Raw genomic sequence first — 27,659 nt, 5'->3', positions numbered from 1 at the left:
AAGACACTTAGTAGCTGTGACTCTGGACAAGGCCTCTTATCTCTACTTCAGTTTCCTTATCTGTAAAATGAAGTTAATAACATCTACCTTCCAGGATAACTCAGAGAGTAAAATGAGATATTTGTAAAGTTCCTTGTGAATCTTAATATATGTATATCTATCTATATTATTTTTCTTATATTCATTGGGATGATGGCTGAACAAATTATAGTATGTGAATAGAATGAATATTATAGTTCCATAAAAATTAGGAAAGTGATGGCTTCATAGGTAGGAGGATTTTTTTGTACTTTGCAAGGTAGCTCAGAGGGTAAAATCAAATATTTGTTAAGATCTTTGTGAACCTTAACATGACATGTATATACACATGTGTATATACACAAGTAAATTTATACTATTTTTCTTAGTTATTAATTGGGTTGACGGCTGAACAAATTATGGTTTGTGAATAGAATGAATATTATGATTCCATAAAAATTAGGAAAGTGATGGCTTCATAGGTAGGAGGATTTTTTTGTACTTTCCAAGGTAGCTCAGAGGGTAAAATCAAATATTTGTTAAGTCTTAACATGAGATATATATATGTATATACACAAGTAAATTTATACTATTTTTTTTTAGTTATTAATTGGGTTGACGGCTGAACAAATTATGGTTTGTGAATAAAATGGAATATTATCATTCCATAAAAAATGAGGAAAGCGATGGTTTCATCATTAGATAGGAAGACTTTTAAACTAATGGCGTCAAGTGAACAGAAATAAGAAAACGATTTATATAATAACTATCGATATAAAACAAAACAACTTTGAAAGCTTTAAGAACTCTTGATAAAGTAATCTAATTTCTCCAGTTAGAGAAGTGATAGACAGACTTGGATGCAGAATGAGATGTTATTCTTTTAAATTTTTTTATAATTCAGTTAATGTAAGAATCTGTTTGTTAAAAGCATATTTGTCACAATTATTTGTTTTATGTTTATATATGTAAATCTATGTAAATTTTATAGATAGATTTATACATATGCATTTTGTGTGTATATTTGCATGTTTGTATATAATTTGGTTAATGTAAGAATCTATTTGTCAAAAGCATGTCACCATTATTTGTTTTATGTATATATGTGTAAATCTATGTAAATTTTATAGATTTATACATATGCATTTTGTGTGTATATTTGCATGTTTGTATATAATTTGGTTAATGTAAGAATCCATTTGTCAAAAGCATATGTCACCATTATTTGTTTTATGTATATATGTGTAAATCTATGTAAATTTTATAGATAGATTTATACATATGCATTTTGTGTGTATATTTGCATGTTTGTATATAATTCAGTTAACGTAAGAATCTATTTGTCAAAAGCATATTTGTCACTATTATTTGTTTTATGTATATATGTGTAAATTTACATAAATTTTACATATAGATTTATACATATGCATTTTGTGTGTATATTTGCATGTGTTTGTATATGTATTTATGTTTATGTATGTATGTTTGTGGGTGCATACACATGTTTATTTATTGATTTACTGAATCCAGGCCATAGGCCCTAAATCCGTTTACCTTCTATAGAGCTCTGGAATGGGCGGGGCCTTTCTTCCCGGGCTCGAAACTCACGTGAGTAGGCGGGACTAAAGCACATTTGGGGGCGTGGCTTATGTTGCACCTAATAGGTGCAGGAGCTTCCGTTAACACCATGGAAACCGTTGAGTGGGCGGGGCCTCTTCCTCATATTGGCAATTGGCAGGGGTTTTGTAGAAAAAGAGTCGATAAGGCCGGCTTCCGATTGGTTGGACGGTAAGGCTCTTGACCTCGGAAGCAGTTGGCTTGGCACTCGGAGTAGGAGGCGGTTGCAAGGCGCCTGTGGGCCGCCGCTTCCCTAGGCAAGTGGCGGGATGAGAGGCCGCAGGAAGCGCAAGTCCCGAGATGGGGCCGGGTCGCAGGTAGGCGCAGGGAAAAGCGGAGCCCGAGAGGAGCTCGGGGGCCCCGACGGCGGCTGTTAAGGACTGATCCCTGCGTGAGGCCGCGGGCCGGATCGCGCGCCGGAACCCCGTCGCCCATCCCGAGCGCGGCCCGCTGAGTGCCCGACCCCTGGCTGGGGGGTGGGGGATGGGCTTGGGGCCTTAGCGTCAGGGGCGATCGCCCTCCCTTCTCTCCGAGGATCCCTTGTTTGCGAAAGCTCCGTGAGGCCGCTTTGGAATTCGATGACTGCCCGCTACGGGTCACGGAGCGCTTCTAAGGGTCGGAAAGGGGCGCGTTCAAATGCAGCATTTGCCGCAGTTTGCACGCGTTTCCTCTTTGTAAAATGGTGCCCCATAATCGCTTCTACACTTAGGGTTGTTGTGAGCATCAATGAGATCACAATCATAAAGCGTTAATCCCCATAGAAATAGTAGCTGCTTCTCTCAGTCACATCCCTGGGTATATCACGTAACCTCTGACCCAACTTTCTCTTACGTAAAACGGGAGTAATAGCGCCTCTGTTTCTCGGGATGTGAGGAGCGAAGGAGAGGGAGAGCTGTGTAAATGTTGGTTGTCATCCTCGTTATTTATTTCGAACCTCGGTCCCTTCCTGGCTGTGCGACCCTGAATGAGTCACTTCCCCTCGGCTTTGTGCACCTCTAAAACGAGGGATTTGTTTTCAGTAGCCATCAACTGACCACTAGGTGGTGCAAAGAGATGGAAACTTGAAGGAAGGCCTAAGAAATCCCACTCTTGTCTCAGGCACTTCGGACAAGTTAATTTTTAAAATTTTAATCGCCTTTCTTGAGTTTTCTGATCTGTAAACTGGGGATAATCGCGCCAGCTTCACAGGGATGTTGCCAGGATCACGTGAGATAATAACTGCAAAGTATCAGTCACGTAGTGTTATCTTCTCATTTAAGTCACTTAGCTTTTGTGAACCTCAATTTACTCCTTAGTAAAATGAGAAAGAGTGGATTAGATGGCTTCTGAAAGTCCTTCCAGCCCTAAATATATGAATCTGTGATTTTTTTCTGAATCCCCATTGAGTTTTCCAGAGAAATTCATTCAATAAATAAACATTTATTAATTTGTTTTCAGGTGTCTCTGGTGATACTTCACATGGCTATCAAGAGTTTTCCAAAAGCACTGATCTGGCCATGTTACCCCTCCGTTCATAAACACCTGTGACATATACTCATTGCCCCCAGGATAAAATACAGTTTGGTATTTAAAGCCTTTCACAATTTAGTTTAAGCTCATCTTTCCAGCTTTTTACATAATACTCCCCAGTACTTAATGTCAGTGGAACAAGTCTGCTTGCTGTTTCTTAGATGTAGTGTCACCTCTTCTCGATGTCCTTTTTCTACAAGGGAACAATAATTAACTAACATTTAAAATAATATCCAAATCCCTGATAAGATAAATGCAAATTAAAACAACCCAGAGGTTTCAACTCCACAGTCAACAAATTGGCAAAGATGTGAATTTTTAAATGTCAGCAGGTATATTAATGTATTGTTGATGGAGCTGTAAATTACTCCAATCATTTTGGAAAGCAATTTGAAAATATGTTAATATAATAACTAAAATGTCCATTTATATCAAAATATTTTAGCAGTACTCTTGTGCAAAGAGAATTGTAAACAAAGCAGATGGCCGTTGATGGGAATGGTAAAACAACTGCAGCATAACAGGATTCCTGATGCTTTTTACTACACTGAAGTATTCTGAAGAATTGTTTCTCACCTCCACATCCCTAGTCTCCTTCAAAGCTCAGTTCAAGCCTCAGCTTTACATGAGTGATTTCCTGATATGCTACTAGTGTCTGTATTATAGATGTTTTGTACTTATTTTTATAAATATGCCTGTTGTTTCTCCTGATAGAATATATGCATTTTTTTATGCTAGAGCCCTTTTTTGGTGTGTCTTCAGGACCTAGCACAATGCATAGCACATCTTAAATGCTTCATAAGTGCTTGAGTAAAATACCTCTTCTGCAATGCATTGTGATAGGACAAAAAACTGTACTTGCCCTCCAGGAGTTTGAGAGCTTCCCACTATGACATCTTAGAATTTAGATTCTCAAATCCTCAAGGTTGGGAAAGGATCTTGATCTCAGAGACCATTTATTTCAACTTATACCTGAACATTCTTGACAAGAGTTCATTCATCCATTCATCATTCAATCTTTGATTGAAAAATCCCTAGAGATTAGGAGCCCTGGAGACCACCCTTCAGAAAGTTGTACTTTTGATGAGTCCAAATCTTGGAAAGATTTGGAAGAGAGATTGGCTCCAGAAAATAGAGCTTTAGGAACAGTGGGTGGAAGTTGCAGTAAGGCAAATTTACACTTGATAGTAGAAACTTCCTAATGTGACCTTTTCTCAGTCCTCATTCTTTTTGCAACCTGTCTATGCCATCTTTGCTATGGATCATTCTCTTTTTCTTAATACTTCTCTAGGTTTTCGTGATACTGCTCTCTCCTGCTTCTCTTGCCTGTCTGACCCCTCCTCAGTCTCCTTTGCCGAGTCTTCATCCAAGCCATCCCCCTTAACTGTGAGTGTTCTTTGTCCTGATCCTCTTCTCTCTATCCTCTAGATTATTTTCACTTGGTGATTTTATTAGCTTCTGTAGATTTGGTTATTTCTTGCAAATGATTCTCAACTCTCTAACCCTAATCTTTCTTTTGACTTCTGTCATATCTCTAATTACCTTTTGGACAACTTGAACTGACTGTTCCATAGGCATGTAAGACTCTCCTCATCCAATGTTAATTTTCAGTTGTCTTGTTCTTTGCATTTACTTTGTTGTAGTCAGGGTATATGTTGTTTTCCTGTTTAGTTAACAATCATTTGTCTTAATAAATATTTCCTGTGTATTGTTTTAAGCATTCAGATTACCCCAAAAGCCTCTACCCTCAAAATAGTTTACCTTCTAATTGGGAAGTCTGCTTAATTTGCATTAATTCATGTCTTTCCAGGATTCTCCATTTTTTATGTTATAGTTTCTTTATACTAATTAGATTTTATAATGCATTTTATATATACCTAGATAGATTTAGATTTCATCATTTATTTTTGTAAAATTGAGTTCCAACTTTTTTCTTTCTCCCTCTTACCTTCCCCTTCTCCAATACAACAAGCAATCTGATATAGATTATCCACATACAATCAGATAATGTATTTTTAAAGCACTTGGTGTGTGCCTGGCAGTGTAGTAAAGAGCACCAGAAATCCTGTTATGCTGCAGTTTATTTTTTATTATTATGCACTTATGGCCATCTGCTTTGTTTACAATTCTCTTTGGACAGAGTACTGCTAAAATATTTTGATATAAATGGACATTTTAGTTATTATAGTCACATATTTTCAAATTGCTTTCCAAAATGATTGGACTAATTTACAGCTCCATCAACAATACATTAATATACCTGCTGACATTTAAAAATTCACATCTTTGCCAATTTGTTGGCTGTGGAGTTGAAACCTCTGGGTTGTTTTAATTTGCATTTATCTTATCAGGGATTTGGATATTATTTTAAATGTTAGTTAATTATTGTAATTCTTTGGAGAATGGTGTGATCTTACTCTGACTGTCTATTGGGGTTAAGTTCTTGTTATATTTTTGTTAGTTATCTATATTATATAATCTTGGATTTCAGATCTTATCTGAAAATTTTGATGCAAAGGTTTTTTTTCCCCCCAATTAATCACTTCCCCTTTTATCATAGTTGCATTACTTTTGTTGATGCAAAAGATGTGAAGGGGTAGATATGTTTTGTCTACTCTATAAAAGAAAACTATTAGTGACATAAATCAGGTAAGATTCTTTTATGAAAGATGTTATTGTGTCATGACCCCTTTAGCAGTCTGGTGAAACTTAGACTGCTCAGAACTATATTTTCAAATGCATAGAATTAAATAGATAAGTCATAAAGGAAACATATTGAATTTCAACTAAAACAATATTTTTTTTTAGGTTCACAGACACCAAGTTAAGAAATCCTATTTTATGTTCTCTTTGCCTTTATTTACTTCTACCATCTCCTCCTCCCACCCTCCAGTAATGCATATATGCTAATCCACATATGTATACTTTTTTTTCTTTCCTGTAGGCATAGGACAATAGTTAGAAAGTAGTTGTGAATGACTACCTCAGAAATAGTTACAGGAAGGATTCAGAAGAAAAGCCTCTGCTGCCTCCTTGATTCATGTCATCTCTCTTAGCAGCACCCTTGAGCCATGATTAAATATGAATTCTATTCACATAAACCCCTCTGTAACACACAACTAAATAATCAGAGGGGTCCCTCCTTTTATTCTCTTTGCGTTTTTTTATTACCTTTCTCTTTTCTGTGTTTTCTGTTATTGTTTTCTGTTAATCTTTCAGATATTGTCTCCAATTTCTTTTCATTCTCTATTAGCAAATAAGTCACTTCCCTGCTCATTCCCATGCCTCCAAAAGATTGAAATTTTACTGTTAATAAACATAAAAACAAAACCATTGTGTTTACAAAAAAAATAACTAGTTATGCCATACCCAGAAAAGGGATGGGAGTCTTTGGTATTTAGGGGAAGTTCTAATTATTGTCTGAGAATTCATATCTTTTTTATGCCAATTTGCAGAGTAAGAAATCAAATAGTAAGAAGAAAGGAACTACCCGGGCAGATGTCTCGGATGATATTCGACAAGAAGTGGAAAATCTCTATAAGCTCTCAATGCCTGAAGATTTTTATCACTTTTGGAAGTTCTGTGAAGAACTTGATCCTGAAAAACCAGCTGGTAAGAAGCTTCAAAAATCCTTCTTAATGGAGATACCACTAAGGAGAAGAATGGCATACTCCAGGGGAGTCTACAAGGGAAGAAAATGTTTCAGCAATAAGGGAAGTAGACAAAGGAGATAAAATCAAGAGGAATAAACAATGGGGAAAAGGCTGCAATTAGAAGTGATCAGTAACTTTTAAGAGCAGTGGGATTTCAATAGGATGATGAGAGTGAAAGTTGGGTTATCAAAAATTTGAATGGTGGGAAAGAAATTGAAGAGGTTTATTTCTAAAATATATAGAGAATTGACTGAAATTTATAAGAATTCAAGCCATTCTCCAATTGATAAATGGTCAAAGGATGTGAATAGACAATTTTCAGATGAAGAAAGCAAAACCATTTCTAATCATATGAGGTGCTCTAAATCACTGTTGATCAGAGCTTATGTCCCAAAGAGATCTTAAAGGAGGGAAAGGGACCCACATGTGCCAAAATGTTTGTGGCAGGTCTCTTTGTAGTGGCCAGAAACTGGAAACTGAATGGATGCTCATTAATTGGAGAATAGCTGAATAAATTATGGTATATAAATGTTATAGAATATTATTGTTTTATAAGAAATGACCAGCAGGATGATTTCAGAGATGCCTGAAGAGACTTGCATGAACTGATGCTAACTGAAATGAGCTAAATGAAATAAGGACCAGGAGATCATTGTACACGGCAACATCAGTATTATACAATGATCAATTCTGAAGAATGTGGCTCTTTTCAATAATGAGGCCAGTTCCAATGGTCTTGTGACAAAGAGAGCCATCTACACCCAGAGAGAAGTCTAGAAACTGAGTGTGGACCACAACATAACATTTTCTTTTTGTTGTTGTTCGTTTGCATTTTGTTTTCTTATTTACTGTCTTTCTTTGATCTGATTTTCCTTGTACAGCAAGAGAATTGTATAAATATGTTTTATACATGTTGTATTTAACATATATGTTAAATTTTTAACATATTGGATTGCCTGCCATCTAGGGGAGGGAGTGGGGGGGGAAGGAGGAGAAAATATGAAACACAAGGCTATGCTAGGAGTCAATGTTGTCAAATTATCTGTGCATATCTTTTGAAAATAAGAAGCTTTAAAAGGGGGGGGGGGAATTGAAGAGATAGTTAACAACTTATCTTAGAGACTAGCACAGTGACTTACACAAAATAGTTCCTTGATAAATATCTGAATTGAATTGACAATCTTCACATGCCCCAGAAAGACTTGTTTCATATTGAAAACTTTCACATTTTTTGTAAGATTATTACTTAGAAATACACAGTTAGATAGGAAATATTGTCAACTCTGCCTTCCTGCCAGAAATTATTTTTTCCTCTGTGTACTTAATTTCATTTACAGATGCACTATTAACGAACCTTGGACTCCAACTTGTTGGTCCTTTTGATATCCTTTCTGGAAAACACAAAGTGGAAAACAAATCAACAGACCTAAATTTTAACCTTCACTGGAGGTTTTACTATGATCCTCCTGAGTTCCAGACTATTATTACTGGAGATGACAAAACTCAGTTTCACATGGGATATTACAGGTAAGAAACTTGGTCTTGCTCCCTTCTGCTCAGAAAGCAACTTGTGTTTCTATTCTGTCAGCAGGTACATGACTAACCCAAGGTCTTTCTGAACAACAAAATTTTTTGATTCAGTGACATTTTCCTGTTTTTCTGATCATTGCAAGAAATTATGGGCATGTCAAATGTTTTTTGTGTTTAACAGAGACTCACCTGATGAACTTCCTGTATATGTTGGTGTAAATGAGGCAAAGATAAATTGTACAATTGTTCAAAATGGAGACAATGTATTTGCTGCAGTCAAGTAAGATTTAGTACTTTTTTTTTTTTTTTCTCTCTTCTGTGATAGTAATTTCATCTACTTACCTTGGAGTACTGCGGGAAAAGATAGAAAATTTTAAAAATCAATTTGTTCTTTCATTATCAGTAAAATATTTGGTTGAAGGAAAACTGGGGTTTTCATTGTGACCTCTTGTTGCCCTGACTTCTGTATTAGAACAGAAATTTTCAATCTTGATATGATTTATGGATACTTTTAGATAGCCTAAGACAAACCTAAACTATTTGTCAGACTAGAATAAAATAATTATTTAAGTTTCAATTTCTTTTGAATGTTATTCAGATGGTTTTATGATTTTATCATGTTTAGTGATAACAGTTTTGAAATCAAACTATTTCTCTGTGATGTTACAATTTACCTAAAGATAATTTAGTTACAGAGAAGAAAAGAAAAATTTTGTACAAGTAATGTGCTATCTGATATTTTATTATTATCTTAGCTTTATTTAATTACTTTTTTCTCAAGTAACTAACATTTATTTTCTCTCCACCTTGCAATTGAGAGGAAAAAAAAGAAAAAAAAAAAAGAAAACCTTTTAAGCTATTCATAGTCAAAAAAAAAAAAAAGATTCTCACATTGGTTGTTTTGAAAAATATGTGTCATTTGGCATATTTAGTCTGTTGCCTCTGAGGAGATTTTGCCTCATCAGTACTGTGGAATCATGGTTGTCCTTTGCTTTGATAAGAATTCTTAAGTCTTTAAAAAATTGTTCATTGTTACAATGCTGCCATAGTACAAATTATTTTCTTGACTGTTCATTTTACTCTGCATCAGTTTCTGCAAGTCTTTTGGGTTTCTCTAAAACTGTCCCTCAATTTCTTAAGGCACAGTTACCTTCACATACCATAATTTGTTCAATCTTTCCCTAATTGATGGGCTCCCTTTAATTTCCATTTTTTCCCTACCAAAAACTTTTTAAAAAAGAGTTCCTAAAGATAGGTTTGTACAATATGGGACTTCTTCTTTATTTGTTCTCTTTGTGGGATTTAGGCCCAGTAGTTGTATCTCTGGGTCAAAAGGTATGCACAGTTTAGTAACTGATTGGACATAAAATCAGATTGGTTAGATCAGGTCACAGCTCCAGTGTTGCATTTCAGTATGCCTTTTTTTCACAAAGCCCCTCCAACATTTGTCATGTTTTTGTCAACATTTCTAAAATGAGGGCTATACAGTGGAAATTCAATTGCTTTTTTTTGCATTTCTCTTAATTATTAGTGGTATGGAATTTTTTTTTCTTACTGTTGTTATTGATAGCTTGTATTTCTTCCCTTGAGAACTCCCTCTAAATACCCCTTGACTGTTTTATCAATTTGTAAATGTTTCTAGGAGCAGCTAGGTGGTGTAATGGATAGCACTCTGGGCCTGGGGTCAGAATTCCTTCTCCAGCTCATTTTGAAATTGAGGAAAACTGAGGCAGACAGGGTTAAGTGATTTGCCCAGGGCCATACGGTAAGTGTCTGGGGCTACATTTGAACTAGAGTCTTACTTTCATTCCACTGTGGCACTCATTCTACTGTGCCACCAAGCTGCCCTTTTTTTAAAAGCAGATTTTTTTTTTTTAAAGGAACTATTAAAGTTATGGAGATAAGAGGGTTAGACATTTAGCCTCAGAAACTGGGATAATTTGATTTTACTTTAAGCATGTAGATCTTTTTATGAGGGTAATATTGGTCAGTTGTTCATACATGACTGAACAAAAGGTTCAAACTTGGAATCTTGTCTCCTCTGTCTTTCTCATCCTCCACATTCAAAACTGTTAAATCATTTCTATCGTCACAATCTCTAGTTCTGTACCTCATCACTTCTCCACTTGGATTATCACCATAGCTTCCTGTGGATCTCTCAGCTTACAGTCTCTGCTCTCTCAAATCCTCTAATATGCGGGTTGCATATTCGGTATTGCTCAAACAGATCTAACTATGTTATTCTCATCAGTCCTCTCATTCTCTACTCCATATTTCCTATTCATTCTTCAGCAGCTTATCATATCTAGCATTAAAAAAATCAAATTCTTAGCCAAAATTATAAAACTCATCCTTATTTAACTTTCACCATTATTTCTAGTTAAACCTGCTGGTTAGCTTTTCTCTTCACATGTTCTCTCTTCCCCACTTTTTCATAAGGTATCCCTCATAGATTCATCTCTTCATCTTAGAGTCTCTCCCTCCCTCTAAGACACCTTAAGTTCCACCTCCTCCTTTATAAGATATATATATTTTTAATTATATGTTGTTTCTCTCCATCTTAGTCTCCAATTTATATTTTTGTTGTCTTGTAATTAGTAGGTGCTTAATGAGTATTACTGAATCAAAAATTTGTAATTACTCTATTCTCTAATATAGAGTGTAAACATATTGTTATTTATTCCTCCTTCTAAACTGTCGCTGAACTATACTTCAGAGTGAACTTTATAGCAGAAATATTTCTTGTAAACATTTTAAACTTCCTTATGATTTGGAATATTAATGGAATCTTCCCTTTCTGTTTTCAGATTATTTTTGGTGAAAAAAATTAAGGAGGAAACAGATAAAAAGAAAACTGATCTTTTGAAGAACATAGATGAAAAACTAACAGAAGCAGCCAAAAAGCAGGGTTTTTCCTTGGAACAAAAAAGCATGAGCATGAAACAGAGAGATAAAAAAGTATGGATTTTAAATCTGTTCAACTGATCCTTGGGTAGAAACTTGTTTTGTTTTCTTCCCACTCCCCTTCCCTTTCCTATTTCTATCCTAAAAAAAAAAATGGATACTGTTATGTTTGGAGGCTTTGCCTGTTCATGTCATTGACCAGAAGGGAACACAAGAGTGATGGCTTTGTGAGGTTGTTAAATTTGTTGTCTTAAAGCCTTACCTCAGAAGGGAGATACTTCTCATGGATTCTTGTTTATTTGAGAAGAACCACGAAGTTTGGTATGGGGTGGAGTTTTGTGCAATTGAGTGTTCTACCACTGACTTTAAGTAATGGAGTTCTTTACCATTTGCACAAGCCACTAGTTTTGTTTTGAAGAATGATGCTGAAGCTATTCTTTCTCCTGTGTTACTCTAAAATATTTTGCCTCCTTTTTCCTCAGGATTAGTGACAGCTTATTTCCTTTGAATGTCTTTTCTGATGCACACTATATAAGCATCTCTTTTCTAAGTAATATATGTTGCTTGATGTTGTTTCATTAGTAAACTCATTCTGATATTTAACAGAAAAATTAGCTGCAGACAACCAGAAAGACTTTGCTGTTTTGGAGAAAAAAGACATTTTTACTGAAAAGATTATCTAAGGTGGGGTTATTTATGCTATTTAGGAATATAAAATATCTTGTTTATTATTCTCTTAACCACAGTGACTAGTTAACTCATTTGTTAGAGGCCAGGCAAGATAAAATATTTTATGTTTAAATTGTATATAATTGTACCTTCTTAATCCATTGAAACTATCCTAAATCTACTTTATTCTATCCCTTAACATTTCATCTACAAGGGAAGGGTAGTGTTCTGGTAGCAGTAGTATGTAGCTATTCCTACCCTGATGAAAAAAGTTATGTATCAGCTCTCTGTTTTATCTTCAGACTTTTTTTTTTCCCTTAACATACTCTTTTTAATAAGGTTTCTTACAGTCAAAATTGTTTCAGAATTAATAATGATGGGATTTGAATTTGTGGAACATCATGCTAAAAACCCAATGATTTATCATAACTTCTCATCATAATAATGGAAGGAAAGAGAAAATGTGGCTGAAGATGGTACTTGAGGTAATAGTCATAAGTAGGAAAAATTTTTAGATGTATTAATTGCCATCAAACTGACACTTAGGAAATCCACTGTAGTCATTCATTTCAATTGAGAAAGCTGTTGTATTTACTAACTGCTAGAATGAAAATAATGAGCACATCACCTAAATTGGTGAATTTTCCCTTAACTGAAAATACACATTTTGGTACAGGGGAAAAAGACGTAGTATTTCAACTGTCCCATTAACTATGTGACTTTTGAGTTGCGAATTTAGTTTTTTCATCTGTTAATGAATGGGTTAGATTAGGTGAACTCTCAAAGTCTTGTCTAGCAGTACTATTTTATTTACTAGCAGAAAACCAGAATAACATCTTTCAGAATAACAAAGATTTTATGTAAACAAATCATTTCCAGTTATTAGTGAAGTTAATATATGGCAAAAATATCTTGACAAGAAGGCATCAGTTTGGCCATGTTGTCTTCTGCTTATGTTGCCATTAATGAACCTTTCTGCTTTGGCTCACCCACTACTCTCTAGCCACTATTTATGCTTCTGGGAAGATAACAGATTCTTATTCCATTCTGTTTTAGATACACTTTTGAGTTGACCTAAGAGAAGTGTTAAGTAACATAGTTTATCTGCTTCCTCCTCAGTAAGGAATATTTTCCTTCCGTAACTTTTTAGTGGCCTAGGGAAGGGATAAGAGGAGATTGAATCCCATAAAGTCTTATATAAGTTTTAAAAACTTTTTATCTAAATCACAGCTATAATGCTATTATTGGCCTGCTATCTGATTCAAATTTGGGGTAGGAATACAGGCATTGGCCATGCAGGTAAGTTGTCTTTTTTTGTTTATTTGTTTTTTTCCCCTTTGGTTGATCATTTGTTCAGTGAATTACAACTGTTAAACATGTAAGTATTTGGGGTGCATTGTCTAGTAAATATAGACAAAAGTATTAAGTTCAGAAAAAAATAAGTGTTATGCTGGAATTTAGGGACACTTAAGGAAACAGCAGTATATTTTTATCATTAGAATATAATTGGTACTCATTTATACCTAGCCTTTAATTTGCATAATAGCAATTTATACTCTAAAAGCACATATTATTATTATTTGAAAAAAATATCATTCCCCCCTCCTTGGCAAGAAGCTAATTATAACTAGTTATGATAATTATCATTATAAATACAACAATATGCATGGCACTTTGAAAGAGTGTAGTCTTAAAGTATGTTTGATCAAACTTGTAATAGACTCAGAGAAGTTGGGAGAAATTTCAAGAAAGGGATAGCAACTTTGGAAAAGTTTAGGTTTGGGGGTTTGATGGTGACCCTTGAGGAGACAGGATAATATGAGAAGGATTGAGGAATCTCTGTAGAAGTCATGAGATAGTAAAGTAACAGAGTAAGGCAAGAGAGTTGGAGGGGAAATGGTACAAGAAGGAAGAACGTATTCTATGGCTAGGCTATAATTTGAAAGTCTTCTTTCTTTTCTTTCCATTCTTCCCCTTCCTTCCCCAAATCCAATAAAATATTACTTTGGTCATAGTCTTTCACCTTGTATTTCTGTATAATTAATACCTTGTGAATTGTACATTTGCCTCAAAAAAGAACTTGAGATAAGGCTGAAAATTTAGTGGATTTTTAAAGAAAGTAAAAGATCTTAATTGTTTTTTCTTGGATTTCTGTTAAGTGAAATTTAAAGTAGTTAAAGCAGATGACTTAAGGAATAGGATAGTGCCCTGAGGAGTTACAAATAGGGAGAATAGGATGAAGAAGAACTAAACTTCATTCTTGGAGAAGCTGTAACTTATCAAATTAAATAAAGATATTCTGGGGGAGGAATGGTATATTTTTAAATGTCTAAATATTTAATAATTGTGATATTGTTTCTTTAAGTATTCTCATTTTGGCATTTTGAGAACTCAAATTTTCCAAATAAAGGTTATTTGGTCCTTTCCTTCATTCCTTCCTTCCCTTCCTTTTTAAAATTTCTTCTTTCAGATCTAAGTCTGTATCACTTGAAAGAAAAATACTTTGACATTCTAGAAGTTCTAGAGATGTACTCTCTTCCCCTCCAACAACAAATCTCTTGGCTCTCATGGACAAACATGGTATAGATTTATGATCAGCATGTTGATTAATAAACTAGTTGCTTTGCAATTTTATTTACACCTTTAACATTTAACTAGGTTTGTTTGGAGGAAATTTTTGCATATAGTCCTTTTGCCCAAGGAGCGCCATGGTCATACATGGTCAGAAATATTTAAGTTCTTTCTATCAGGATTAATTTGAACCTTTTCTCCTCTTTGTTTTAGGTAGTGACAAAGACTTTTCACAGTGCAGGCCTGGTTGTTCCTATAGATAAAAATGATGTTGGATACAGAGACCTCCCTGAAACAGATGGTAATATAAGTGTGTGTTGTATGTTGTCTAAATGTCTTAATTCGTAAAGTTTGGTAATTTGTCAAGAAATATTGATACAGGAAGGATTTGTGAGATTGTTAGTGTGGAACATTGCTTTCACCTAGGGAAATCCCAAGTGAAATATCTGGAGAAGAAAGGAGACAAGAATATATTAAGCATCTTCTATGTCCTAGGCATACACTGTGATAAGTGCTTTATAGATATCTCATTTGGTCTTTTGGGAGGTTGATACTCTTCTTTTTACGGTTGAAGAAATTGAGGCAAACAAGTTAAGTGACTTGTGACTTCACAACTAGAAAATGCCTGGATTTGAATTTGAACTCTCAGGTCCAAGTAAATAGTTGGATAATTTTGTTGTTTTTCTTGGTCCTCCCTGGTTTTTCACTGTTTGTATAAAACAATGGTTTCATAGAGAAAGACAGAATGGTTTTGACAGATGTGAAACATTGTCAGTCATTTAAAAAAGATCCAATCTTTGTGGTTTAACATATCTCATCATTTTTCTACTCTCCTCCCCTATTCTTTCTGGCTTCCTCCAGATTTCTGCTCCCATCAGAACTAGAATCCTGATTCTTTCCAGCAGAGACCTTTTAGTAGCCCTAGGGTTTAAATCTTCAACAAAGACAGAGTAGTAGTGTGCTCCAAAATAGTACTAAAATGGAAATTATATGACATGTTTGATGTGGGGAAAGGCTATACTAGTCTTAGAGGCAGAGATTTAGGCTTTTCATTGCTTATTTTGCATAAGATAACAGGATCTCTGAGCCAAAGGCTTCTCCTTTTGCTGTCTGCCTCATGAGGTGGTATGGTTTGTAAATTGTAATGTCATAGTAGATATGTTATTACCTCAGACAGTGCTCCTTTATCCTGTCACGCTCTGTACTAGGCCTTCACCAGCAATGAGATTTTATCCCAGTGGACCTCTAAGCCTGTTGCTGCTGCTGTGTCTCTATCCCATAAGGATAAAGAAAGGAAAAGAGGGTGTAAAAATGATTTCAGGAACTACTTTGTCTAGAATCTCTCAAAAATTCATGATTAGGAGATAGTAGTTGACAGTAGGTCCCTTCAAAATCTAACTCTGTTCTTTACATATATGACCTAAGTGACTTAACTACTGGTGTTCTCAGTTTCGTTTGTAAAATCAGAGTAGACAAAATATCTTTGGAGTCCTTTTCAACTCTTTAAGCCCCATTGAGCAGAGCAGGGACAAAATGACCACAAATGGCTGATATTGTAACCATTACATTTTAAAAATTTGGGTGTTCTTTAAAGGGAATGTTATTTCTAAATTCATTTGGAAGTTTATTAAAAATCAATTGGGGTGTGTGTGTGTGTGTGTGTGTGTGTGTGTTGGAAAGTTTTTTTCTCATTTGGTAGTAAACTGAAGAGAGGTTCCTTTAAATCATAAGGGCTGCCAAAAAAAAAAAAATACCAATATTGTCCAAGTCTTTAGTTGGAAAACTTTCCTTTATTTCTTCCCTGTTCTATTACTGGTTTAGTAATTAACCATACTGTGTCTTTTCAAGGCCTCTCTCTAACCCTTCTAGAAACTGGCTAAGTAATAATTATAATAAATATTCAGTAAAGTAGGAAATGAAATATTTGGCCTTCACCTGGAAGAAAATGGATCTGTCTAGATCCTTCCAAAAATGTGGAAAGTGAAGAGAATGCTTGGGCAAGAGCCTTATTAAGAGGCTTTGATTTTAGAAAAAGTTCAGATCATTTAAATGTCTCTGCATTTTACACATGAAAATGGACACAAAAATTACACATATATAAAATAGGTAATCATGTGAAGTAGTTCCCCATTTACCATTTTTCCCATTTGTCATTATGCCCATTTTATTCCTGAGGAAGTTGAAAGGACTTCTGTGTGAACACCAGTTAGAGCCAGTGGCTTCAATCCATGCCTTTTCACTATACCATGAAAGTTGCTTGATACTTTAATGTAAAAGGAAACAAAAGCTTTTGCAGTATCCAGAGGAGGGGAAAGAAGCAGCGCTTTTGGTAAAATCCGTATAATACTTTGAAGATTCCCAGGTCAGGTAACCAATCCTCATGTTCTTTACCTCCTACACATCATATAGTAGTTCACCAGAGTTTTGGAACTGGTCATTTTCACCTGAGATTTTGTTTTCTTTCACTATGTGACTTAACTGAGCTTCATACAGTTTACATGGAGTCTTTTTTTTTTTTTTCCTCTAAGTAATTCCTGGGTAGTTTGAGAAGACTTTTCAGAAACCTGCCAAATAGCTTCTCCCTCTCTCTAGAGTAGGATCTCTAATCCTACTATCTGTATAGGTATCTGCTTTAGCAGGAAATGGCTGCCCACACAGTTCAAGTTCAAGCCTAGGTCTCCTGACTCCCAATTTAGGATCCTTTCCACGCAAAAGAAGACCAGAATAGGAAGCAGTAATTTTCGTGTTATGTCTTCATTCTGCTTGCTACCTTGCTTAACCTTAAGCAGGCTGCTTAATGCCTCTGTCGCTTCCTCATCTGTAAAATGAATGCTCTCATTTAACTTCCTTAGTCTTTCATCTTTAGGAATGTATTTTTTTTTTTTTAATGTTGGACTGTGCCTTTTTTTTCCACTGTGAGGGCTTTACTACTAAAAGAGGAGCACAGAAAAAGTACCCAGGCCGCTTTTTTTTTTTTTCAGTTAGAACTTTTTTTATGGTTAACAGTGGATGGAATACACTGGAGTCAGTAAGACTTCATCTGCCAGAGTTCCTGTCCAGCCTCAAGATACTCTACTGGCTGTGTGACCTTGGACAAGTCACTCAACCCTGTTGGACTCAAGAATGTGGCAGATCACTGCAGTATCATTGCCAAGAAAGTCCCAAATTGGATCGTGAAAAGTCAGGCACAGTTAAACAAAACATGGCTTAACTGCCCTCACAGTGAATTGCCATATCTTAAACATAAGGTTTTCCCTTATAATTTTCTCTCCTGTTATTATGAAGTAGCTTTGAGAAGCTTTGCTACTGAAATCAAAGCCAGTGAAATGTACTTTAAAAGGTAAAGGAGGTTACCCTTTCTGTTTTGTTCTTATATCAGAATCCTAAGTGAAAACAAGGAGACTAAAAACATGACATTCTAGGTTATATCATTACAAATAAAATACTAAATATTCTAGAGGTCTTTTTGCTACTGAGATGTTTCTTATAAAAATTTGTAACCTATCTATTAAATCAGATTGAAGAATTGAATTCTTAAATATGATCTCTTTTCAGCTAATCTTAAAATAATTTGCAAAATGATTGTTGAGGCTTCAAGCGATGAGCAGAGATTGAAAGCATTTGCCCCCATTCAGGAAATGGTGACTTTTGTTCAATTTGCTAATGATGAATGTGACTATGGAATGGGACTTGAGCTAGGAATTGACCTTTTTTGCTATGGCTCCCAGGTGAGTACTATATCAATACCATGTCTTGTTTCTTCCCATATAAAAGCTTTGCAATTTGTGTATATGTACTTTAAGGTAGGATGGCAATTTGGGTAGTTCTTTTTATATTTTTATTTGAAATTCATTTGTATGCTAGCAAATGCATTATAGATTTGAATAACTTATGTAGTGTTAAATATTGATAATTTTTCATAAAATTGCTTCCCAAAGACTTAGGGCACTTAAGTTTGTAACTTTTAAATGCTTTTCATTAGCACATAAGGTTGTACTTGCCATTCATTTCACTGAGCATTTTAAGTCCTTATGATGTGATTCTTCATCATGGGGAAATGCTTTCCACTAAGACCTGCTGCAGACTCTATGGCTCAGTAGTTAAGTATTAGGGAATTTCTAAAAGGGAAGTAAATTTGACACTTGCCCAGAGTCACATAATGAGTGAAGTATTATGTAATGTTTAAAACTAGATTTGAAGCCAACAAGGATCTGTGTTCAAATACTACTTTTGTGACCACATAGGGCAAGTCACTCAAGTGTTCTGGGATTCAGGGACTTTTTACAAAGTCCATTTCAGCCTTAATTTATCAATGAAAGGTGATATTTGTAGTCCAGTCTTCCTGACCTACAGTCTATCCTATCCCCCTGGCATGTTGCCTTATTAAAATCATGTTTGAAATACAAAAAGGTAAGGAATTAGGGGGAAAAAGTATCCTTTACACCGAGTTGTGATTAAGGAAATGCTGCTCTTCTGTGTTTCTAGTTATACTGTTAGGGAGAAATGAAACACCAAGAGCCTCTTTTAAAAGTTCCTTTGCTGTCGTATTAGGATGGTAGAATAAGAGTCGTTCCATCTTGTTATCTTGCCTAGTGTGAATGTTTACAAATCTTTCCTTTTCATAAAGCATTAAGAGCAAGCCTAAAAGAAACTATTTAAAATTAAAAAATACAAATTTTTAAAAATAGGAATTTTTATACCTTTTAGAACTTAATTTTCAGTTTACATCATGTAGTAAAATCACAATGCTTTATGCATAAGAATTCAGTATTTTCATGAATACACTTAAAACTTCATTTTTTTTGTGTTTTTAATAAAATATTTTTGGTTACATCTTGAATTTGAAGTTGGCTTCCTCCTTTCTCAAGCAGCATTTGATCAGTATTTGATACACACACACACACACACACACCATACAATACATACTTCCATAATATCAATTTTCTCTGAAGGTGGACAAACTCTTCCTTTAGAAATCTTTTGTAGTTGATTTAAATGATCATATTTTTCAGAATAGCATAGTCATTCAGTTACTCTACAAACATTATTGCTGTTAGTGTATACAGCATTCTTAGTTTGACTTATTTCACTCTGCCTTATTTCATGAAAGTCTTTATGTTTTTCTAAAAACCAACTTGCTTTTTAATCTTGTATTTTGAAAATCTATGGGAAAACATTTTAGTATTATCATGGCTTTGATTTTGTTTAAATCAGTGGCGCCAAACTATCTAGAAATGAATCTTCATAAGGCCATGTTAATGTACAACACAAAAATTAATTTGTGGTATTTTAACTGGGAATGTTGAACTAAATAAAAATACATTTTAGTCTGGCTCGAGTTTTTCAGGCAGCAAGTTTGACACCTTTGGCCAAATTTTCTTCATTCAATATTCTGATGTAAAAATCCTGCTTTATGTACAAAATGAGTTTTCCCTTTACCATTTTCATTTATACTAGTGAATGAAGTTGCTTAACTTTTCTTTGTATGTTACACTTAATCAAATGCCAGTGGGGTTGTAATAAGTAACCAATCTGTTTTAGAATACCTAAAGAGGAAGCTTAGTTGTGTAGGGAGCATTTTCAACTGCTATCAACAGGTCTGTTTTCTCTTTGGATATGTTTTTATTTTTTATATTTTAATTTTCAGTATTTTCACAAAATTATTGGTCAGCTTCTACCTCTTGCCTATAAGCTGTTGAAGAGGAATTTGTTTGCAGAGATCATTGAAGCTCATTTGGCCAACAGAAGCAAAGAAAATATAGATCAACTTGCAACATGAATAGAAAGTGGTATAAAAGTGTTTGCTTTAAAAATGTTAAATGTAGACTAACTTTTGCAACATGACAAAAAGATGGTACAAAGAATGTGTTTTTAAATGTTAAATGTTTGATGTTTGGAGCACTAAACTATTAAAGGGAGTTGGGGGGTTGTTTTTTGTTTTTTTGAAAGAAAATTTGAAAGCTGTGATTAAATAAAGCTTATAAAAAATTCAACAAGTGTTTTAAAAAAGTCAAGTGTTTTATATATATATATATATATATATATATATATATATAGTAAAAGGATTTCTTCAAGAATGGAAGAACCAATTAAAAAGCTTTCAAAAGATGGTTTGCCAAGGGACTCGCCCTTCAAAGAAGGAAAATTTCTGAACAAGAACTTCCTCCCCCACCCACAAAAAAATCAGACTGCTTGAAGGTTTATTTCCTGAAGGAAATCCCATTGCCCTCCTGAAACAGCCAGTGGATTTCTGAATATCTCTCAATTGTTGGGGAGATTTTCTTTAGATATTGGCTACGATTCCCTTCCCCATCTTCTCTTCCCCAACCTAAAATCCTCAGTGCCCCAGACATTAATTTGGCTTGAATTTTAGGCTCACAACCCATTTCTGCCATTGGCTACATTACCATGGACAAGCCACAGCTCCAAGACATTTCTGTCAGTGAAATGAAAATACTGGTTGTAAGGCCTACCTCAATACTAAGTAATGATTGGAAGATTTATGGTTTTTATCAATCAAATGTGTGATACTTGACCAATGCAGATTACAATCACTACAATTCTGTAGTTTTGTAAATTGCTATAGTCACAGAATTCATCTGGCCAGCCTTCTATCTACATATCCCATGATTCTAATTTTATTTATGGCTTTGTGAGATTAAGTACTTTTTTTTCCTAGACTCATTGAACTTTTATACTTTTGAAACATCCTGAGACCAGATTCAGTTATAATATATACTTTAAAAGGCATGGCCAATTAAAAGCAGCCAATTAAAACTCTAAATGATAGAATGAATAAATCTGAGAAGTATAAGAGACTTTGGAGATCATTTTATCCAACTGTCTCTTTTTGCAGGAAGTTACACTAAGGGCTACCTAAATTGTGATTTACCTAAGTGTGCACAGCTAGGATTACAATCTCAGGCTCTTAATTGCCAGTTAAATGCAAGAGCATTATCTTTGTGTTACCTAACAGTGTTCCCCTAGTATGAGAGTTGTCAGGTGACTGTCAACCTAGGTATTTGGGATACATCCTTACAATTAAATCACCTACTACATTTCTTCTTTGACAACTAGATAATCCAGGACCATGTATTTATACTTTGTATTTTCCAAATATTACACATGCTAGGTTTTCAATGAAATGACCTGTCAAATAAAGATGTGTTCCTCACAAAGCATAAATCTGGTACTTTAAATATTTAGTTATTTAAATAGTTAAGCGCCTAGGAAGCCAGGAAACTTCACTTCTGACAAATTTTATAATGATGGGAGTCATATCTTAAAAGATATTGATTTCTAGTAGCTTCAGTGTGTACCTATTGTGCTCACTTTAACATATAAGCATCCAGACTGAAAATTTCACATTAACTGGTTCATTCATGCCTTATTTGAATAAGAATAGTATTTTAAAAGTTCTATTTATCAATAGAAACCACTTTTCCCCCCTGAAATTTGGCTCACTAAAAGGTTTTCAAAAATACTTGATAAACCATACATTAATATTGTTTGATCCAGCCATTTATACTTTACTATGCTGATATGACATCCTCTGATTTTGTCACTTGTTTACCAGATAACAAATCAGTAACTCTCCTCATAACTGAAATAACTACAGAAGTGAAAGTTAATTTGGCCAAATCCTTCTGTTTATAGCAGTTAGAAACTGATGGCTCTGTAAACGATGGTAGGCAAATGTTATTGCTGAAGTTTTATATCCACTGTTGCTCCTTGCCTAAAAATTGGAAAATTTTCTATTCTGAAAAAAAAGTTGTTTGGGGCCTCCATGTGAAGCAGTAGTAAGTTAATTAGGATGTGTTAAGTCTTTACTGCATAAGTGGGAAGCATTTTACTGAATACAGTTAAAAACTAAAAAAATTGATTTTAATAGGTTTTCTAATTTAATCCCTTTGCTGCGTGATGATATACAGCTCTTCTACACTAGTATAAATAAAAGCATTAAGATGAATATTAAATACATATCTAGGGACCACTGGGTGAACAAATTAAGGAGTCTCCCTGAATGTGGATCAAACTTTTTGTTTGTTTGCTTGGGTTTTTCTTTTTCCCCTTTTGATCTGAGTTTTCTTGTGCAGCATGACAAATATGGAATTTTTAAAGTAAGAATTGAACATGTTTAACTTATATCAGATTGGGAGGAAGGGAGAAAAATTTGGAACACAAGGTTTTACAAAGGTAAATGTTGAAAATTATCTTTGCATATATTTGGAAAAAAATATTACTAATAAAAAATACAACTATTAACACTTTTTAAGTAATCTTCATGAATAATGATTGAAACAGGTTGTCAAAAGCAAAACTTAAAAATTGCTTACACTTCTGTCCCCTTCTCTTAACAACAAAGTGAGGAATGCTCAAATGAGAAAACTGAATAAGGTGGCTGCAATGATGACACTGGTCATTTAATTTGAATGGCACCGGCACAGACGGATATTGCATAGTCTTTTCAGTTAAACTGGAGATCCACATCCCACCCTTTAATGTCTCAAAACAGAAAGCATTAGTGACAAACCAACCTTAATTCTAACAAATGATCACAACAGAAACATGGCATTTCTTCTATTTCAGCAGGAAGACACACCAGGGTGGCCAACTTGTTTTATTTCATGCAAAGGAACAGAATTAATGTACAGAATCTTCATCCTGAATTGTCAGATTAATGAGAAGGGTGGCAATGAAGATGTGGGTAGAAACCAGAAAATAACTTGGAAAATGAAATGTATTTCAAGTTTAAGTTCATGATTAGTCACATGCTAGGAAGTTGGTGCTTCCTTTAAAATTTTCAACTAAAGACAGGCAGCTATCCAGAACAGCCATGGTGAGTATACACAGGCTGAGAGTCCCCAGAGTCCAGGGTGATAATTGTATATTAACTTTTGAAAAGTTAGAAATGTGCAAAACTAATTCAGAAATAGTTTTGCTGACTACAGATGTCCAAAAGAGCCTGAAAGGTGTTATTTCTTTCAACAACATCAGGCATGCCAATGGTTTTAAGCAACTGGGGTAAAATGATTATTTGCATCAAGAAAGCAAGCTAGCAGTGTTTCAAAAATGAGTATTTGAAAGGTTTAACTTCCAAAATTTTTGCCTGCCATGGTTTCACTGCCTTATAGGTACATTGCTATTAAAGAAAATGAATTGATGAACTATTCCTAGTCTGTGAAATGAACTAATTACCTTTCTAATCTTAGAAAACATTTCTCTATGACGGATTTTTCATTCCCCCAGTGAAAATACAAAGTATAAATCCCATGGGGTGAGTTACTTTTTCTTGTGCTATCTTTCCTTATACTATCATTTTATCCCATGATTTTAAGGCAGATATATTTGGGATTCTCTCCCTCCCCCCAAAAAAGCCATTTATCCCGTTATTTTTGCCCATCCTACCAAAGAATATGATATGGATAATTTTAAATGCCATCCAATGCTTCAAAGTAAGTTTTACCCATTCCTAAAGATTCTATTTCAGTTGAAATTTTTGCTACTACAAATCTAGATGACCACAAAATAAAATATCAGACAATGGTTTGCTCTTATTTATATGTATATATAAAATGTTTTGCAATATTTGCAGCTTTCCAGTTCAAGTGTCACTTTTCAGAATGAACAGACCAGAAAAGATTTCCAATTGATGGCAGTGAAAGTTAGGACAGAAAAAGCCATTATATGCATATATTATTAGATCATAAAGCAAAATAACCACAACCTCTTTTCAAACCCTCATTCCCAATGTAAACTTTTGTTCATTCCTCCAATATTTGTAAAGGAATCTGAATTAGTCTATAAAAATCACATTAAAAAGGTAAAATTATTTAAGTGAGATATTAACTGATCAGTATTTAATAAATTTTAATCCATAAAAATATAAATAAGAATGGTAAAATTTTAAGAAAAAAATATACATTTAGTGCAAGTTATGAATTACATTTTTTCTTCAGTATCAGCAATGGAACATTTTCCACTGTTTCTGAGGAAAAGAAAAAATGACTGATCTAATTTCAAGAAAAAAAAGTCCAGTGTTTTAGCATGCACTTAATACTAGATACAGCTATACAGAATAATTCCTTCTCTTTACTATCTGAGCAGCAGGACTTTTTTCCTTATGCTGCACAGCATTGGTATCATAGTATATCATAGTATTATCAATAATACAAAAAGTTTGCATAAGACTAGGTCACATTATCCATGAAGTCTGAGGCAAAAAATAATAATAATAAATCCTAGTTTAACCTTGAAAGTCAAGTTTACTTCTGTTAAATTATTTTAAACCACAGCATACAAAATTTCATACATGCTTCATTCAAGGTTATACCTGTTTTATCAGCTTTTGTCAGTGTCTGTACTGTCCAAGCATTTGAGGATGTACAAACTACATGTTTAATGGCACAAGAAACACTCCCTTCTTGTGATGAAACCTCAGTAAAATCACAGTACATCTCAATATGAGAAAGGACTGCTTCAAAAGGGCACACCAATTTAAAGAGGCTTTGTTACAGCTCAGGAGAGAGAGACACATCAACTTCTTCTGGAATGTAGAAAGGTGGCGCAGAACAACTATACACTTCATGAGTTAAACACAACAATTTCAATGGTTAAAAAAGGGGGAGGGGTACAGGGGTAAGACAATACAGTCTCAAAGATGGCTCAATTCAGAGTGATCCCTCCAGAAATAAGGACTGACAGCACGTCTTCAATGCCCGTTCCAGGCTGGGTGTTGGAGAACTCCGGTCCTCTCGGCGGAAGCTCCCGCTGCACTATCATGGCGGATCGGACAGAGCCGGACGCATCCAGTGCAGAGCCGGAGGAGCCGACGGGCTGTTGCTCCCTATCGGACAGTGGAAAACCTCTCTATTCTCTCCTCTCCCTCCTCAAACCAACTCCTGCTTCTAGCGGACGGTTTGCATGCGCCACCGCCAAAGCCCACTTCACACATGCTGCCTTGTTTTGAAGAAAAGAAAAAAAGATTCCCTCAGGTTAAAGCGTTGTGCTATTCAACAAGTGCACTTCCTCTTCCGTCTGCTCTCTCTCCTCAGCTATGGGGTTCAGTTGAACATTATTGAAGCGGGGTCTTGGTTTGCCATCTGGGCCATATGACGGAGGATATCTTTTTTTGTTATGATACCAAGGAGGCGCCTGAAAGGGACAAAGAGAAGATGGCTCTTAGAATACAGCGGAGGCAAAGGAGCAAGGCTAAGTCTGTAGCCAGATCCTTTTTGTTGACAGGAGTAGAGAGCAAAGCAAGCGGCCTGATTTCTGTGTTTCAAACACAGAACTTATTTGATAAAAGTAATTATAAAATGACAAGCAACCATCACATAGTCAGAGAAGAGCCGAAGCCCACCCAGCTGAGATGGTCGCTGATAGCGTAGTCTCCTTCCCACTGAGACACACACAGATCCGTGTCCCATTGGGGCGCTCATTTATTGGGCTTCAAAATTTTGTTCAATGTATGCCAACAAAAAAGGAACAAAAGAGGAGGGATAAAACAAGAAACAACAAAAAACCATAAGCATGAACAGAAAATGGCATCTACCCCATCTGAGAGAGAAAGTTATTTTTTCATAACATCATTAAGAAGATAATAAAATATTTGAAAGCCAAAATATTTCCCACCTTTTAAAAGGTCAATCAATTCCCACTTACCCACCCCCCAAATTATTAAGGACTGTTCAGTAGTTAAGATGCTGTCTTCATGAAAGCACATACATTTGAGCTCAAAATGCTTAAGAGAGCCTCTACATGTAGAACTTGGTTTCAAGCTTCAGAACTGCCCTCTGCCCCCAAGCATATCTGACACCCCCAGTGGTATCCCGTGCTCACTGATATTTGCCTTTCTTGACTTTGGTCAAAGAATTCAATTACAGTGCTTTTATGAAAATCTTTGTGGTTAGCTTGTATTAAAAGGTAAGTGAAAAATCAAAGCATAAAGCAACCCTAAAAGGTATTATCTATCACAGAAGAAGCAGAAGCAGAATGAATGAGCGGCTGCCCAAATTATTTTGGTTAGTATTGTGTTTTTTAAAAGGATGCATGAAACACTTGTGAAATATTAGCATACAATAGGAATACACAATAAGTTGTGCGCTAAAGCAGCAAATTGGGTGGACAGACTTAATACAAGTATGACTGATGCAGGGAAAAGACAAATTTTAAGGAATAATTAGGGTAAAATAACAAAATTGTACTTAGTTAACACAACAGCCAGAACATGAAGCCAGTAAAAACAAAAGTGCATTTGACCTCAGGAGTGGTTCATGGTATACTGGAAACATGTACATGGATCTAGGCACAATTCAATAATGAAATGGCAGGACATACATTGAATCACCAAAAGAAAAATAATTCATTCCTTTTAAAAAGACATGACTTGGAAGGTTATGGTGCATAGCAGAATAAACTAATAACAAATACACACAAATTATGCTCTGGTCCAATAACTGACAAAAGACCTCCAGGGACTTATCTTTTGCCATGATCAGCAATCCTTACATTGCTAAGATCAGTTAAAAAGTAATTCAATAGACTGTTTTTAATACAAAAACATTATTGGCTGGGGAGAACCACTGCTAGCCAGGCTTCTTCTAAACCTGGTGCACCCACTAATTAAAGCAAGCTGACCTGCCAGATGTCCTTTTTTAGGAATCTCCAATACTACTTTTACACCTCCAACTTCTTGCACTGCACACATCATAACAGACAATTTTGATGAGAGAAGCAGCTGTGGCTTAATTTCTATGCATGGAATTGCATACATTTCCAAGTTTATTTTACAGTTACAATCTGTCTGAAACAAATATAAATTGATTGCATGGTATGATTTTGGTTGTTCAGCAGATATCAGGGTAAAAAGAGCACTGAACAGTTCACAAGTTTCATGCTTCCTGACTTCTAGGGTATCTAATTAGGAGATCTGATATATCTAATCACCAAGGGTTCGACGTGCTGCTTTAGTTGCTCGAGATGCTCTAATATGTTCTTCTTTGTGATGATCCCCAAGACAATCCTGAAACAGATCATGTTATGCTAATAACTGTGCGGGAAATTAAATGAAAGAAAAAAAGGTTCCAATCATGATAATGGATTAGAGAAAGAAAAATGGAAACATGAACTGTAAGAATACTCTTAGTAAAAGTTAGAAAAATTAAAAAAAAAAAAATTAAAATCAGT

The 27,659-nt window shown here is 35.0% G+C and overlaps 2 protein-coding genes across 7 annotated transcripts in view; one reads left to right on the top strand and one right to left on the bottom strand.

Annotated features, from left to right (window-relative positions):
- The window catches only part of LOC100914326 (histone PARylation factor 1), a 22,730-nt gene extending 2,263 nt beyond the window's left edge, over nucleotides 1-20,467 (top strand). Inside the window, exons 1-8 of one of the 2 annotated variants that reach the window (XM_003773076.4) lie at nucleotides 1,705-1,952; nucleotides 6,600-6,756; nucleotides 8,135-8,324; nucleotides 8,509-8,607; nucleotides 11,135-11,285; nucleotides 14,685-14,772; nucleotides 18,027-18,199; nucleotides 20,119-20,467. In XM_003773076.4, the coding sequence (XP_003773124.1) occupies nucleotides 1,905-1,952; nucleotides 6,600-6,756; nucleotides 8,135-8,324; nucleotides 8,509-8,607; nucleotides 11,135-11,285; nucleotides 14,685-14,772; nucleotides 18,027-18,199; nucleotides 20,119-20,250 (1,038 nt within the window). In that variant the 5' untranslated portion in view covers nucleotides 1,705-1,904 and the 3' untranslated portion in view covers nucleotides 20,251-20,467. Of the gene's footprint in view, nucleotides 1-1,704; nucleotides 1,953-6,599; nucleotides 6,757-8,134; nucleotides 8,325-8,508; nucleotides 8,608-11,134; nucleotides 11,286-14,684; nucleotides 14,773-18,026; nucleotides 18,200-20,118 lie in introns of those variants that run through there. The other variant, XM_031943996.1, reaches the window with a different exon arrangement.
- A 2,578-nt stretch (nucleotides 20,468-23,045) lies between these two features.
- The window catches only part of CLCN3 (chloride voltage-gated channel 3), an 83,535-nt gene continuing 78,921 nt past the window's right edge, over nucleotides 23,046-27,659 (bottom strand). For 3 of the 5 annotated variants that reach the window (XM_003773078.4, XM_031942791.1, XM_003773079.4), the window contains 2 exons: nucleotides 27,420-27,495; nucleotides 23,046-25,625 (listed from right to left, as the gene is read on the bottom strand). In XM_003773078.4, coding sequence (XP_003773126.1) covers nucleotides 25,467-25,625; nucleotides 27,420-27,495 — 235 coding nt within the window. In that variant the 3' untranslated portion in view covers nucleotides 23,046-25,466. The remainder of the gene's footprint in view (nucleotides 25,626-27,419; nucleotides 27,496-27,659) is intronic. The other 2 variants (XM_012552126.3, XM_003773077.4) reach the window with 1 other exon arrangement.

Source organism: Sarcophilus harrisii, chromosome 6 (assembly GCF_902635505.1).
Source record: "Sarcophilus harrisii chromosome 6, mSarHar1.11, whole genome shotgun sequence".
NCBI classification, from domain to species: domain Eukaryota; kingdom Metazoa; phylum Chordata; class Mammalia; order Dasyuromorphia; family Dasyuridae; genus Sarcophilus; species Sarcophilus harrisii.
Note: the sequence above shows the minus strand (reverse complement) of the source record. Positions and strands in the feature narration are given on the sequence as shown.